This window comes from Plectrocnemia conspersa, unplaced genomic scaffold (assembly GCF_051122295.1).
Source record: "Plectrocnemia conspersa isolate PC_06_02 unplaced genomic scaffold, ASM5112229v1 ptg000003l, whole genome shotgun sequence".
NCBI classification, from domain to species: Eukaryota; Metazoa; Arthropoda; class Insecta; order Trichoptera; family Polycentropodidae; genus Plectrocnemia; species Plectrocnemia conspersa.
The window spans coordinates 18,321,826-18,339,917 of record NW_028277167.1 but is presented as its reverse complement, the minus strand read 5'-3'; the positions used below and the strand labels follow the sequence as shown (position 1 = coordinate 18,339,917).

The 18,092-nt window shown below is 29.1% G+C and overlaps 1 protein-coding gene and 1 long non-coding RNA gene across 2 annotated transcripts in view; both read left to right on the top strand.

The window, feature by feature from the left end:
• Pgant2 (polypeptide N-acetylgalactosaminyltransferase 2) overlaps positions 1-18,092 on the top strand; it is a 70,027-nt gene that overhangs the window by 40,052 nt on the left and 11,883 nt on the right. The window contains exons 2-5 of the mRNA XM_088183254.1: positions 6,799-7,025; positions 14,264-14,362; positions 14,571-14,638; positions 14,715-14,899. Coding sequence (XP_088039380.1) covers positions 6,799-7,025; positions 14,264-14,362; positions 14,571-14,638; positions 14,715-14,899 — 579 coding nt within the window. The remainder of the gene's footprint in view (positions 1-6,798; positions 7,026-14,263; positions 14,363-14,570; positions 14,639-14,714; positions 14,900-18,092) is intronic.
• LOC148236847 (uncharacterized) lies at positions 10,029-11,094 on the top strand. The gene is made up of 2 exons (XR_015809114.1): positions 10,029-10,092; positions 10,170-11,094. It is a non-coding gene; the product is annotated as an uncharacterized LOC148236847 (long non-coding RNA).

Sequence of the window (18,092 nt, the reverse complement as noted above, 5' to 3'; positions counted from 1 at the left end):
CTTGAAATTTTCCTAGTTGTATATATAATATATAATATATACGAATGTATAATTTCTCTTATTTATTGAAATATATATACAAGAATTTGACATTAAAATTTATTTTATAATAAAAATGTGATGATATTTAACAGAAACTCGAGACATAATTAATTTAATTTTGCTAAGGTACGTAAAATCTGATTAGGAGGAGGATATTTAAGAGCTGTTAAGTAAAGCTTTAATTGATTTTTTTATGAAAAGTAAATGAATCGAAGGTAATGATAAAATATTATATATCAACTAATTAAAAAATATATTAAAGCATTAAGTAGCAGAGATAACAAAATGATGTCAACTGAAGTATCTATTAACTAATATAAATTGCTAAAAGTGCTTAAAATTAAAATAAAAGTCTAGATTACATCACAGATTTATTTTCATTGGGCAACAAAACTAATGATGAACTTTTCTCATCAAATTAAAAAAAATTGGTCATTTAGTACTGACGAAAATCTTAATGAAGAAATGTAAACGATTGCTAAGCTGTTACAGGATAAATTTTGAAACAAATTGTATACCGAAAATATGATATATTAATTAAAAAATATATTTGTGAGTAACATTTGTAATATAAAACTTGCACTGCCATCAAAAATTGCACTACTGATTCAAAAACGACTAGCATTACTTTATTCAAGTGACAAGATATTGGATGTAATCCAAGTTGTACTAAACTTATTTTTGTCTAGTAGCTACGACACTTGCAAACTAATTTTAAGCAGTTGCAACAAAAAGTGGATATATTTATTAAATAATTGAGAAATTAAAACAAATTGCTTTATGGCACAAATTGTATTATGACCACAGATTGGGCTGTAAAACTTTCGATGATTAATTAGGGTAGTGAATCAAAACGTTTCCTAATGATAATAATGGTATTTTATAGAGGTGATGATTATGGCGGAGAAAGCATATTAGCGGAATTTATGCTGATAAAACCATATATGTAGAAAGCTTTATTCCATTTTAAAACTTTTTCTTTGTTAGTAATGAATTGATCGATGAGATTTTCTAGTTTTTCTTTAGTCAAAAATTTATGTGGGATTTCAATATCCCTATTAATAAAAATGTCTGGCGAACTTGGAGATCAAATATTCCGATTTTTCCCTCAAAATTTTATCTTAACAAACTTTTAGCATAACTCGATTTGATAGATCTTCTGTATTCAAGTGGATTAAAGTTATATTTTAAATTTTCATACATTAATAAAAAGTAATTATTTGTCTAACAATTATATTGATATTATTATATTTGTAGATAAATCACTTCAGTTCTTTGAAATATCAGTAAAATACTTTTGACTGATTTGTAAAATTAACTTTAAATTAAAAATATAATTTGAAAGCTTTACATATTTAAACATATTTAAACATCATATACTAAACATTGTAAAAAAATATGGATATATTTGCTATGCTTTGTATCTTTGTATCTATTATATACGTACGCATCTCAAGTAATTGTAGGAATTCATACTAATAAAAAATAATCACTAATGAATGTTTTTAATACATAATTGTTTTTCTAATTTAAAAATTCGTATAATATATCTAGGGCTTTGAATTGCTAAATAAGTATCATTTTTAAATATATATATATATATATATCATCAAAGCTTGAGTATAAGTTTAACTTCTTTAATTTTTAGTGTTTTAAAGATGATATGTATCATGTAATTATATGATGACAGTAGTAATACTTATAATTTTTATAGCTTTACCAGTGCCATACCTTTTTATATAAGTAGATAATTGTTTATTTACTTAAAAAAATATTCAGCGTCTGCATAAAATCGTATAGTACATCTAAAAATAGCATGCAGAATCACGTAGTATTCAAAAGCAGCTTACTTTATATTGTTATTAAACCATGATATATATTGTAACAAAGGTATGCCTCTTCATTTTAGTATTTGGAATAACGAAACAGTTGACACGTTTCAAGATTGGTATGTAAATTGTAGAGAATGTCAGGAGATTGTTACGTTGTATTATCGTATTATTTGTATCACTCGAGCAAAATTTGATTGCCTTATGTATGAATTACGTAACCAAACCTTAAATGCATGTATAATGTCTGAAAATCAATAGTGGTAAATAAACTCTTGTTCCAGTTTGTTCCTGCGATAATTGCCTCCATTGTCGTAGTTGTTTTCTTTTCTCTAATTAACTACGTTTTTCATGGTTTCGTTCAGAATTAATTAGTGCAGAAGCTGCAAAACGTCGCAAACCGAACGAACCGTGAAAAGACAATACGAAAACCCATCGGTGTGAAGTTGAAGTAAATCAAGTTAACCGCGTTGACTAACTACAAGCGGAAAATTGCATAATTCCTTCTCACAACGTAAAACATTCAGCGTTATCGATCAAACATGGCACTCCCAACGTTTGCTTATATGTTAATCATATGTTTGCTCAATTTTGTGGTATTCTATAGTACCAAATATATCAATTATACCAGCCAACGATTAAAAATTTGTGAAAATATTTTTCTTATCGCAATACTCACAATTACTTTGAGAACTGATTGTCAGATTTTTTCAGCGGCTTTCTCCATTATATTATGAGTTTTTTAAATTAGTTAAAATAAATTGTGAGATTAAGATAAATATTTGTCAATTTTTTTAATAAAATTTAAATTTCTATTTTTATACATATATAGTTTATTATAACGAATATTGATTATTTATGTTATACATATATTAGTTAAAATAAACTATCAGTAAAATAACTAAAATCTTGTTTTACTACATCCTGATACTCTCATATCTCTTATATCTTCTTATTCGAGTGAACACACTCAACTATCCGCAAACTTTTATGATGAGTTGTCTGAGCTTTGAGTGGTTATTTAACAGATGTTCCAAAACTAGAACATGCCTTTTCTTTATAAATACATTAATGTTTTTATTAACAACTCAATAAAAATATATTTAGGAGCTTCTCGGATTATTGTTTTATTCAAGTACCTACACTTTAGCAATACAAAAAAATTACATATTTACTGATTATCCTTTAAGAAATTTCTCACTAATTTCACATAAAATAATATATGAAAATTTAACCATAATTATATATATTATATGTACGTGTCTATAATTTTCCGTTTAAGGTCTCATTTTTGGTAATATCATTTTGTAACAGTTTTGCTTTGAGAAATATTTAAAAATCGTTTCAATTATATTTTTATGATTTACTATGCTTTGATACGATATATATAATATATATTGAATTCGTTAATGTATGAGTTTTAAGCTCTAGCTTTAAACTATAGACTTATAAATAGCAAAGGTGAAATTCTTAAATATTTTCAAAAGTAATAAACAAATTAACTTTTGTAGTTATTTATTTTTTGCTATTATAGTTGAATTGATCATTTTTACCACTACGTGTTTAATTTAATATTTTTTGCAATTAATATTTATGTATATATAAAAATATGCATTGATTATAGCTATTACAGTTTTTTTAATGATCTTAATTAATTAAAAAAACAAGTAGAATTTATTTTTTTAAATTCTAGTAAATTATATTGTATATAAACATACACAAATGTAGATTGTATAGTATATAAACATTTACAAATGTACATAGATTGTATAATTTAAATGTATTTATATATATTTATATATGCATACATACATATATATATATATACATAGAGAAAGGTTTTCCAAAAGCATATATAGTAAATACACAAGAAAAGCTAAGGTAACTCAGTAATCCCATAATCTTGTTTATGTGTGCTTACGTATAAGTTTTCATGTTCCAATTAGAGCTATGTATATTTGGAACACAATCTAATATATAATTTTTTCCCCCTATATAAATTAATTTTTTTGGGTCATTTAAATTGTAAACCATTATTAAGATATTTTAAACTAAATACGAGATGTAATGTATGAAACATCTAACAGTAGTCTAATTAAGAATTCGTTCATTTGATTTTTCGGTTAACTAACTATTCGTCTGACGATTATACAAGGCGTAATCGCATTAACCTTTTCGACCTTTTTATACCTGCTTTCGTTTCGCTTTCAACGTGTCCATTAGTTTTCACTCCTTCAAAATCCTCGTTCATTCATAATTCATTCACACTTTGCTCGATCTAAATAACAGTACGTCGTTATACATTTTGCAAGTTAATTGGTAATAAATAGCTCCATAACTTGTTGAATCATCGTCGGGAAATTGTAGTGCAACTGCCGTGCCGGTTGTGAAACACGTTTCACTATCTGACCTCTCGTCTTCCTGACCGACAGATAGCATTGTGTCTAAATGCCCGAAATAACTACCCAAAACAATGGTCTATTGTGCTAAGAAACTGGCAAATTGTTCGAGACTGCACACCTCCAGCGTGAATTATGAAATAGTAATAAGAAAAGTTTCGATTGTTTCTCTTCGTTAAGATGTCTGCCTAAAATGGCAATATATATCTAAGGAATCTTTAAAAAAATATGTATTAAATACTCACATCTTCACATAAGTACTATATCTATCAAAGATAATTTTCTAGTGAGATTCGACCGTGTTTCGTAAGATAGAAAGCATGGACGGTATTTACCTCAGCTTTGTATTACTATAATTAAAAACGCATTACTATCACTTCATCATATCGTTTAGTTATAAATCTTTATTTAATAATCAATTGTTTTTTTCGATAGTCATGCGAATAAGCATTTAACCATTGTTCACTAATATGTTAAAGATATTTTAATATAATTTATATAGAAATGTTTTAAAGCAGATCATAGACCGCGGTAATAATCTGCAACTTTAGATACTATGTATGTATGTAATTTATGGCTTTAGATACTATGGATATCAATCATATCAAAACATTACCTGGTATGATATTTGATTCTCTGAAATATTATTTACTAAGTAATAGCACCTCTAGGCTGTGTTGATATTCCTCAAAAGCCATGTACCACACTTCACAGTTTTGAAAAAAATATTCTTAAATTTGTCATAGCACTAGAAGTTCAAATTTAGGTTATGTAAAATGATATCTCAAGATCGTACTTTACCCAAATTCTTTTGTGGGTTTTTCAGTGGTCCAATATGGGTCCTCTGCTCTTCGCGTTATTTATATCACGTTATAAATTAAAATTTTCTTCTGTATGCAGATGATTTAAAATTGTTAAAATCAGATTTAATCTGATGAGGACTCCTCTCTACAGGGGCGCCAGTCCACCACATGCTAGACTCCCGCCATACATCAGTGTGGGGGTCAAGGGCTAAATCCCAAACCCTTGAGGGGAGAGACCTCTCGGGCTCGAGGAACTACCTAGGACGAACAAAGCATAGCAAAGTAACACAAACAGGCCAAAAGGCTCGGCCTCTCCTAGGGTCCGAAGGCTAAAGTCTGCGGTAGCATAAACTAAATTGACCTGGGGGGTGATGCTATTACTAGGATGAAACGCAATGCAATTGCAATGCCGGCTAAGCAACTGAGCGCTCGGGAGAAAAATAATATATCTCCAATAACATATTTAGTACTACGACGGGTAGGGAACCGCTCACCCGGCCGTCACAAGCTGGGTGCCCACCCGTAGGGTTGGCCTTATTAGCGGTAATGGCACGCAATGGATTCCATGTATTTAAAACCTTTATCTTCTCTACATATTGATTTAAATTCTCTATGAAAATGGATTTATGTCAACTGTCTGTCTTTAAGTGTAAATAATGAAAAGTGCTATACGCTCGGTGGAAATATTTTGGCTAGAGAAACTTTCACTAAAGATTTCAGAATCATTTTTGAAAGCAAGTGGAGGTTCTTTCTATACGAAAACGACGTCTGCAATAAATATTCCAAGATGTAACGCATTTCACTTTGACGATCCGTCCTCTATGAGACTTTAATATAAAATCAATAATTTTAAATCCACAAATAACCAAATACTCCCTCTCAATCAAAAAAGTTTAGAAAGATTTCCTACATTTGCGTATATTTTTAATAATAAAAATTCGAGTGTCACTGCTAGAACTCGAACTCATAACCTCAGCGTTATTAGTCTGAGACGTTACGGACTACGTATGTACATTAATGTGTTTTAGATGTTACATTACGACATAAAATTGACTATTGTTATATAGTATATCTTACAAGAGATTAACTATTTATTGCTTACATCACACTGTTTTTATGACCAATTTTTGCTATGAAATTAAAAACGAAGAGGAAACAATTGGATTTAATAAATAAACACATTCTCACCATAAAAAGGTCAGGATCTTTACCTCAATCATATACAATCAACAGCATTCATATACACATTTTTTAAGATTCCATATCCTCCATAAGCATAATAAAGCTACCAACATTAATGGTTAATTTGTGCTATGGAAATAGTGTAATTCAGTTCATTTGATACCTTAACTAGATACTTATGTTTTATCCCATATTTTGTCGATGGGTAAAATAATCTTGCGACAACTAACATCATCTCTAGAATATCGAAATTTCTTTCATTGATTTTTTTAGATATCTAAAAAAATTAAATATTTTTCTTTAAAGATATTTTTAAGTAGAGTATAATGTTATAATTTAAATAATTATCAAATTAACCTACCTACATAATTTTGAAAAAAAAATTGCGTTGATCTAAAAATTAGCAGGAGAACTTTCTGTAAATATATTCTTAACAAGCAGACAATGTTTGAGAATTTTTTTATAAATTAGGATTAATTTAAAGATTTAATTAATTTATTATTATTATTTTTAATCTAATACATTTCTTTTGTTTATTTCCAGGAAGAAAATGCTGCTTTACGATTGGACAGAACTGCGGTGGCAACCAGCGGTGTATCCAGCGGCACCGGAACCGTCACGGACGGCTGGAGTTACTTTGATGAAGCCAGATACGTAGCAGGGGGTGCTTTGAAGCCAGGGGAAGATGCTTACCACAGGAACAGGTTCAATCAAGCGGCGTCGGATGCTCTTTCAAGTGACAGGGCTGTACCCGATACTAGAAATCCGATGTAAGTATTATATTATTCAGAAGTGACACTTTGCAAGGATGAGATTCAGCCATCTCCCCAACCCTAAGATGTATTTTATTAAAAGCAGCGTCTGGTGAAATTTCATCCCTTTTTCTAAAGTTTCATAAGAGTAAATCAATCATCATACATTATATCTGTCAATTATCGATATGTGTCAAGATTATATGTCTATACCTCGTATGCAGTCGGTTGCTACGCTTCACGGTTACGTAACTATGATAGAATGTTGTCACGTTACCTGTCGTGTGCTTTTATTTCTGTTATAATCACTGTAAACTCCCGGAACTTGGACGATGATGATGTAGCATATTATTCAACGTTATGCTATTTTCTCGGATTGCCTTTGTATCATTCGTTTTTGCTTTCCAATGACCTTGCGATTTCACTTTAGTACATATGCACAAAAAAACATATGTTATTACTACATATATATCACATATTATTATTATAAAATACCTATTTATCATATTTAAAATAATTCATATTATATAAATATGTAAATTAACTTCTAAATTTTGGCAAAACGTCTATTTAAATAATATATGTATGTATAAATTATTAACTAAAATATTTAATTAATATATTTGTTATTAAAAAATAATATCATAATATAGTTGTGTAAAGATTGCATTTATATGAAACCTTTATTATGCATTTGACTCATCTTACTTCCGATAGAGAGGCCAGTGGTTCTCTTTTTGCATCGAATATAACCATTGTTATATCACAACTGTTATAGAACTCCGACGAGCTTGGTTTAATATGGTTATTGTATACGTTATAATAGGAAGAATCTATAAAAAATAGAATTGAAAATTATATTATTCGGTGTTTTCGATCTTTTAGACGATATTGAAATTCATGTGAGATTGTAGCTCTCGACTCAGTTAAAAATATGTGAGATTAAATAAAATTGGAGAAATCTAATAACGTTTAATTTTACGTAATTATAATTATTAAAAATAATTCTGATGACAGTTAGAAAAAAAGCTTTACCTGTGGTGAGATACTATTTCAATTATTCAGGAATTGTCATTTAGGTACTGTGATGATAATGTGAAATGTTATATTATTCATTAATTTTATGTTTCATTTAAATATAATATATGTGACGCAGGCTCTCTGGTGACGCAGCATCTAGAGACTGCAATCACTGGAGGAGTGCTCTGATTGTGTGGCTCCTCTGAAGGGAGTATGACCTCTATGTTGAGGGTACCCAGGCTTTCTAGTAATTTGTTTTCTAGAAGCAATAAAAAGAATGGCGACTAAAATCACTCTTTCCAGATAAAATTTGCTTATACTCAGCTCAACCCGATGATCTCCATTTTACGTACAATATCATTTCTAAAGATTCTGATACATTAACAGAATCAATTTTAATAATTCTTTTTACTGTATGATTTAAATGATATTGTAGTGCAAAACTAGCTTTTATATCTGTAACAGTTATTCCATCAGGATAGCATTCTGCTTTAGCTTCTCCTAATTTTTTGTATTATGGGAGAACTTTACAGTTTTTTCTATCAAGAACATTTTTAATAGCTAGTAATTGTCTTTAGATATATTTATATCAATCAAAAAAGCTTAGTCTTCTTCTTTGGATAAAAACAGTACATATTATATATGATCAAGTCGAGGTAATAAACTTTTCATTGATTCAGGTGACAAATCTTTTACTTTTTCAATAATATTAGCTTGTGTTGTTTTACTAATAGATCTCAGTCCTTGCATACATGAAAATCTAATTTGATCGACTCTAGAATGTCGAATCAATTTTATGGCTCTTCTTTTCTTTGTTACTTCGGAAGATTCTGCATAATTTTTAAGTCTACCTCTTTTAATTCCAGATTCTGTTAACATTTCTGATCAAGATCCTTCTGTATTTTCGAATCCTTCCGTATTTTTTTTGATGCAGCAGCCCAAAAGTATTTTTTTGTATATAAGCTTTAACGCAGATATATTGTGTCTCAGTCAAGTTAAGATGCTCGTTTAAGAATATTTCTGCAGTTAAGATGTGTTTTTCATGTTCAATAAAAACCATACAAAGGTCTGAAATCTTCACAACAGCCATGATATTTCAAGTTAAATGAATTATTAGATGCGGAAAAACTTTTACCGTAGTAATAAAAGCCACAAAATTTCATTTTAGTGATGTGTGCCAAATGTTTTCAACTTCTTATTGTAGTAAAATGGTTTATAGGGTCAGGTTAAAACTATCTATAATGATAATAATCATGTGAACAGCTTACCTTAACTTCCTGATAATTCAATCGATAATTTAAGAAATCAATTAAAGCTTTTTATTTAATGCGAATTTTACAGTAATTTTATATTTTATTATATTTTATTATAATACGCAAAATAAAAATGATACTTGCAATATTCAATAATATGTATTTTATTTTATTTTACCTATGCTACAAACGACTAATACTGTTTTATTATTATTAAATTTTTGAGAAGGAGATTTTATGAAAAATTGATGTTTATAAAATGTATTTTTAATGTACTAAAACTTATATTTTTTTATGTTTTTATTAAGATTTTAGTAAATTATAAGAATATATATATTCATCAACCTTTATACCAAATTTCATATTGATACTCCCATAGGTTTCTGTGATTTTGTATTTTGAGATGATTTAGAGCAGCGGTTTCCAACCTGGGAGGCGCGCCTCCCAGGGGAGGCGCGGACTATTGCCAGGGGAGGCGCCAACATTTTTTAATGAATTATTTTTTATACTATAATATCTACAAATGAATAAAACTTGATATATTAACGTAACAGTGAAAATTCAGTGCATGAATGGTCATTTTTTTACATTCACATATATTTAATTCCTATTAAAAAAATTATCTGGAGCGGAGAAATTTAAAAATGGCGCGTTTGCAAATGCTCTGTTTCGGTAATACACAAAACGACCGCTAGTTGCATAAAACAATAACCTCAAATTTAAATGTCACTCGTGTCAACTGAAGCGTGTCGGCAGGGCGTGATATTGTTTTTTTTAATTGTTTCTGACGTGATTTCTTCTTGAAAATAATCGTTAGTATATTTTAAACTTCATTTTTTTTATTTAAACTATCATTGATTTTAATTTATATCAATAAAATATTTTTTAGACGAATGGATAAATTTTTGAGTGGTTACAAGAGAAAAGTCAATAATAATGAAGATACTGATGCTGATACTAGTGGGAATAAAATCAAAAAAGTACAAGGAAGTAAAGCTCCCAAGAAAAGACAATACAGTTCATCCTATTTATCATTAGGATTCACTAGTGTCATTATAGATGGCTTGGAAAAACCAATGTGTTTGTTGTGTTCGAAAGTTTTGGCTTCAGATAGTATGAGACCAGTCAAATTAAAACGGCACCATGAAACTCTACATTCTGAATACGTTGATAAGTCCATAGAATATTTTGAAAGAAAATTGGATGAGCTTAATAATCAAAAGCAAACGTTCAAAAATATTCTTTCTGTATCACCAAATGCATTATTGGCTTCGTACCATGTCTCTTACCGAATCGCAAAATGTAAGAAACCACATACAATAGGAGAAATTCTAATTTTACCAGCAGCTATTGATATGGTTCGAATAATGTTCGGCGAATCATATGCAAAACAAATTCCGCTTGCTGATAATACAGTCGGAAGAAGAATCAATTAGTTTCTCGGCTGCGTACTTCGAAATTCGCCATACAAGTAGATGAGGCAACTGATATAGCTAAAGATGCCCATTTAATTGCATATGTTCGATATGTTGTGGAAAATAATATATTAGAAGATATATTATTTTGCAAACCCATTCCTGGAAAGACCACATCCATTGAAATTTTTAATATAATGGACAGTTTTTTTAAAGAAAACGACATAACGTGGAGTAATTGTATTGGACTGTGTACTGACGGAGCTCACTCAATGTCCGGACACAAAGCAGGTCTTCAAGCATTAGTTAAAAAGAAAGCACCACATGCTATCTGGACGCACTGTATGCTTCACAGAGCAGCTCTAGTAAGCGAGGAACTTAACAACATTTTTACAAAAATTATAAAAATTATAAACTACATTAAGAACAGTCCTTTGAGATCTAGGCTGTTTGCAAAGTTGTGTGTAGATATGGAAGCTAATTATACCTCACTTCTGTATTATTGTGAAGTTCGCTGGCTATCTCGTGCAAAAGCGATTCAAAGGGTATTTGAACTCAAAAAAGAAATAACAGCCTTTCTCGAAGAAAATCACCACGAAGAGGCACATTTGTGGACGAACGATAATTTCCTTGTTAATCTTGCCTATCTAGTTGAAAGTTTTGGAAAATTGAGCAGTTTCAATAAATCAATGCAGGGATCACAAATGCATCCACTTGTTCAAAAAGACAAAGTAAAAGCTTTCATTAAAAAGTTATGGAAATCAAATTTACAAAAGAATGAGTTGGACATGTTTTCACTGTCAAAAGATTTCTGGGCCACAGCCAATATTGAAACAAGCAAGATTATTTTTATTGAACACTTGGATGGTCTAGTGCTGCATTTTTCAAATTATTTTAAAGACCTTGATTTCTCAAAGTTTTTGTGGGTACAGAATCCATTTATCGACGATGAAAACGACAAATTTGAGCTGACAACCATTGAAAAGGAAAAACTTATAGAATTATCATGCGATAGCCTACTAAAACAAAAGTTTCAAAATGAAACCTTAATTCAATTTTGGATGAATCTTAAAGAAGAGTATGAATCTTTGTATTGCAAAGCAATGCAAGTGCTTCTACCGTTTGTAACGTCGTATTTATGCGAAACGGGCTTTTCGGCACTGGCTGCAATGAAAACTAAATATCGCAACAGGTTAGTAGTCGAAAAAGAGATACGAGTGGCACTCTCCACATTGCCCCCAAGATTTGATAAGCTTTGTGCTAATAAACAACAACAACCGTCGCATTAAATTTTTATGCGATAGATGTAGTTGGTTTAATTGTTTAAAAAAACTTATATATAAAAATAAATATACACGTATGTGTATGTTATAACTAAACCTTGTTATTATTCTGTTAATTGTGGTTTTCAGTTTATTTTTGTAATAAAGTTTTTATTATTTAAAACGTGTCTATATTATTTAATCTATTAAAAAAATAAAAGGTAAGGGAGGCGCGGAATTTTTTTTTTTTTTTTTGCGGAGGCGTAGTAACAAAAAGGTTGGAAACCGCTGATTTAGAGCGTTTCGCTCTAATGTGCGCCGTCACGATTTTATTACTTTTGACGTGGATTTTTGACTTCTGAGAAAAAAAGTTTTTTGCGCCCTCATATTGACCAAAACTCGGTTTGAAAATACTTTTATTAATACTCTCATATCAAAAGTCCGTAGTAAAATCATATATTTTTACAACATAGTGTGATATCCATGTGCAGATAAATTATGGAGCAATATGCAAGATGCGACGTCTGTCTACTTCTTCTTCTGCTGCTTATTTTCCCCTGAGAGATTAGTTGACTTAAATTGTATTATGGTCTTGACCTTATGAAGGTTCTAAAGCAATAATTAATTTTAGAACTTTTGTTAGGTTTGGATTAGGACAGCAAGTGGACGTTTCGCAACTGTCAAATTGAGTTTCATAGACATTTTAGAACAGCATATATTTTCAGTTAATTTATATTTTGACTAGTAGAAATAAATATCTATTGGGGAAAATATATTTGGACTTCACTAGAGAAAATATACCTTCACTGTAACATTTGTGCATAACATGTATTAGTTAGAGACATTTTTAATAACCCTTTTCCACATAATATCTCTATAGTCAGTAACTCTACAAATCTATGTATCGGTCTTTAAAAATAAATTATGTTACATAACATCGGCTAAGCGCTAATAAATACAAATGCTACAATGGATACTCCATACTCAAATTAACGTTTCGTAAACGGTTTGTTTGACATCACTAACCTAACCCAACTCGATTAACGGTGAAAGGATCCACCGTCCAATAATGTATCAAAAGAGACTCCACCGCAATTCATATACATTATTAGCGATAAATTAAGCGCGTTGCGAAAATTGTTTTGCTCATATTAACATGCAAAATTAATACGATTGTATGTCGCGTGCATAGTTCAAAGATATTTCCACATTTCCCTTTTGCCAATTAATGAAGAGAGTGTATATGAATATCGGATGTTGAACAAATATTGGTGAAATAATTCGTTTTATTATTATTAGCAACTCTTTCGTGACTATCTGATAAAAACAGGTTTGGCCAACTGTTTAAAATATAGCCAATTATCATAGGTATTGACTTCTTATACACTTACAATTATATAAATAACTTTGAACTAATATCAATCAAATAATATAACATGTGTGTGGAAAATAGCAGATACATTTTGTATATATGTATAATACATATCATACAATATAACATTTTTGTTGAGAAATTCAAAGAAAAATAATTATGAAATATATTTTACATCCAGCTGTAAAATATCTTAAAAAACTATATATACAAAAGTTTTCCATATTTACATAAATCAATCTTTTTTGGCTTACATAAATGTGATGTTTTATATCTTCATTGATATATTTAATGACACAACTTGTATCAAACCCGTTAAAAAATCAACGTAGAGAATATTATTATTTTTCTTCCTAGGCTCTCCATGAATATCTTCACAAACACTTTTCACTGGTCATAGAAAGATTAAAGGATATATTAAATATATTAGCTAACTTTCAAATCATTAAAACAACGTTTATTATGTAATACTTTATAAACGCTTCGCACAGATATAATGTTTTTATATTAATAATAAATATTTATAGAATCTTATTAATAACTTCGTCATACATATATACAGAAATAATAGAAAAACATATTACATATGTATACATTCTTTGTTATGTCATAAAATAAGACCAATATAAAACATATAATATTTGAAAACCACTTGAAACACAATATGTTTATTTTAATCAAAAGGATTTTTTATCGAACAATATCCTCTTCTTTATTATCTACTTATATCCGGTGAAAGGTAAACCTTAATATTTATATCAAGTATTAAAAAAAGATTTTCTCGATGTCATAAAAATATCAATATAATCTCAAACCTCATTTTTTTCTCATCATCTTCATAAAATAAGGTAGAAAGTCAAAAACCATAATAAGAAACTTATTAATTAATTTTTAAGTGAATGCATTATTTTTGATATTGTAATAAAATTTATAGGTGCCGATTGAAGACTTTCCGCCAAGATCTTCCACAAACCAGTGTCATTATTACATTTCACAACGAAGCCAGGTCAACTTTACTTAGGACCGTAGTCAGGTGTGTATATTTTATCAACTTATTTTAACATGGAAATATTTTAACATAAAAAGAGTCAGCCTACTTGTAAATACAATATTAATACTAGGTGATTTGAAGAAAAGATCAACGTAAAATACTCTGCTAAATTTTATATTTATTTATTTATTTATTGAATCAAAAAATAAACATGATGTGTTAAATATAATTACAAAATTTTATTTTACAGTGTACTAAACAGAAGCCCTGAGCATCTAATTAAAGAAATTATTTTAGTAGACGATTTCAGTGACAACCGTAAGCTACAATTCTTATCTTATTGCAGTAGTTATAAAGTACATGATCGAATCAATATTTTAATTGTTTATTGCAGCTGATGGATCTGAATTAGCTGCAGTACGTAAAGTGCGAGTTCTTCGAAATTCCAAAAGAGAAGGGCTTGTTCGTTCAAGGGCTCGTGGTGCATCTGCTGCAACAGCTCCTGTCCTCACATTTTTGGATTCTCACGTAGAATGCAACGAACATTGGTTGGAACCACTTTTAGAGCGAGTTGCTGAGGTAAGTGTTCATAAAAAATAATTTTACTGACGCGTGAATGGAGCATTAAAAATAACTGTCTTTTGAATGAATTGCACAGATAAGTTTGCAATTAAAATGCCGAAAAATATAGGTTAATAGCTTAAGTAGTTTTGATTTGAGGTGATGATACAGAATGGAACTACTAGTTGTTTTTTATGTTTATTGGTATATAAATATACTTTGGATAATTCAGTATAATTATAATGATGTTGTATTTTTTTATTATTATGATGACAATAATAAAGTTTAGATGGTTATGCTGAGAGTATAAATTAATTTAGAATAATATGTATATAAAAGAAAGTAGAATTAATTCTAAATAGACATTTTTTCGTTCAGTTTGAAATTTGTATTTAAGTTACATTATTATTCAACTTAAATTTTGATATATATTAAAATACAATCAATCAATTGTTAGTAAATATTTATTGAATCGGTTCGCTATAATGGTTTCATATTGATACAATAACTTTGCTTTTATAGTTTGTAACTAATGTTTTGATAAACGTTTTAATCGATATTGAAAAATTAATTGATTAACATTGAATTCAGAGATATTACAATAACCTGTGAAAGTTAATTAAGGTTTGCTTTTGATATATAGTAATAATAACAAATAGTTTTTAAGCTAAATAACTTTATTTTATACATATTTAATAATACTGAATATGAAAAAATCGTTTTCAATCGATTTTTATGAATAATTCTAATTTTTAAATGAGCTTTAAAACAGTTTTAACAATCAAATATCTGTTTGTATAATTTTTTTAAGGTATATTGTTTTATACAAATACTTATATATAATATGATTATATGTATATTTAAAATATAATTAAATGCCATGGTTTTCAAATGGTCCAAAGCAATCGAAGTTTCAAATTACTGCTTTTATTAAATGTATTGCCTGAAATTTAGTCAGGTATGGTATTTTTTTTATAAATATTTATTTAACGTAAAGTAATAATGCCAGTTATTTACTGATAAAAATGACTGACTTTTATTTTAAGTAAATCTGAAAAATATGTTTTGGTTTTTACGTTTTTAAAAAATGTGCAAAAAAGATTAGTATTTTCTAAAATAAATAAAACAGTTCCAAGCAATCAGCTTAAAATAACTGCCCTTTTTAATTATCTTTTCTTAATTTTTTTAAATAAGCATAATATTGCTTATAAATATTGATTGATCTTAAAGTAACATTGCCAGTTAATCACTGATTAAAATATCGACCCTATTTTTAGGTTTTAAAATATTCAATAAATTCAACTTGCAAATCATATATAGGCTAATCAATCATTTTAACAAATAGCTGGATCAATTATTAAAGGCTTTATATATTCAACAAAAAATGCTAGCTTGATTCAGCCTGAAGAATGGCAGGCGGAAATTATCCATTTGTGCTCGTTCCATTAATTCCTCTCCCATAGTTTATTTGGGGAAACAATCGAGCGAAGAATCTACAAAGTATCGCATGAACACATTGCCGTAAAACTGGAATTAATTTACCTCTTTCTAATGTGTTTGTAGAGATTTTCTATTTATTTTAATGTTGATCATTTTATTATGCTGTAGTATAATCTCCATATAAACTTCGGTGAATTAAGTTTAAAAATGGTCATAGAAACGATCTTATTATCTCAAGAAAAACTTTTGGTATACATTCAGCAGTTCATTGTTCAAGTCATAAAAATACATTATCGCATTAAAGGGTGTACAAAATTATTTTAGCGTGTTCTATTTTAATACAAAATTTACTTATTCAGTATAATTTATTTTTACTAAATTCTTAATTGCACTCTTTGGAACGCCATAAACTTTTGATATTATCCAAAATCCACGTTCTTGTTTTACCGCAGCGTTTACAGCAAGTAACATAACATCTTTATTTTATGTTTTCCTTTGAGAAACCGTAACCAACTACAAAGGATATCATAAAACATATCGTATGGTCTCAGTATGTGGTTTCTGAAAGTATTATTTATATCGTCGTCAGCTTAAATTGTTAATAAATTTCAACATGCAATATATGTATATGTATAATACTGACAAGCAACTAGAAAATCCAAAGCAGAACTTTAGGCAAACACGATTGGTTTTAAACAATGACATTGAAATTGTCGTGTGTTTGAATACAGCACCTACGTTTTAAGATATCTGCCTCATATCATTGCCATTCTCCTACAATTTGAACAACCTTCAAGTTTGCTTTAATATAATATGAATGGTTTACTCCTCTATTTTATTATTGATTATTAAAAATAAGAGTAAACACAAATTCCATTGATGTATAAAGTTTCGTATCTGTGATACCTGGTACATTTTCATATTCACCTTCATTTCATAAAAGCTTTATTAGACAAAGATCCGGAGTGTTTTGTAGCATTACCAACTTTCTCACGCATGCCCCAATATTGCCATATCATAATATAAAAACACGCGATGCAAATCTGTAAAATTTGTATCCGACATCTCGCAACAACCCATCCGTACCGTGTGATTGAAACCTGAGAGTAGTGCTGCTGCGGTTTTAGAACCTGTTCGGTTCCGCTTCAGATGTCGCGATACTCTCGCGAGAGACTCGACACTTCTAATCTCACCTTTCACGTGTATATATGTATGTACAAGGTACACTAGCAAAGATACCGAATTGTGCAAGTAGACATTGAGACTGAAAGTGAACGGTCATCTCACGGGATGACACCGAAGAATTTAACCTCCTTTCGTTATTGCACACCATATAGATCATCTTTGGGTAACGGTTGCGCAATAATCGCATGCCGTAGATTTTTTTTAACTCTCTCACTCTCTCTCTGTGTGTTTTGAATAAAATCAGTATTATCATTATTTACAAGTAAGCATACTACACTTAAATTAAATCATGACTAATGAAATACTCTGACATGATTCGCTACTACATTTTTAAAAGGTAAATCGAAATTAAATAGTCAGTTTTTTTAAATGAATGGTATGTAACTTTGGCTAGTACTATTATTCATATATATAAATGATTAATAGTACTTAACATTTCATAATAATAGTACTAACCATATGGTCAGTTAAATATATTTTTTTTAAAGGATTATATGTAAGTTAAGTATAATTTTTTTATATTCGATTCATTAGTTTAACAACGAGTAATTTCGATACCTATTAAAAAATCAGCAGTAGATCAAAA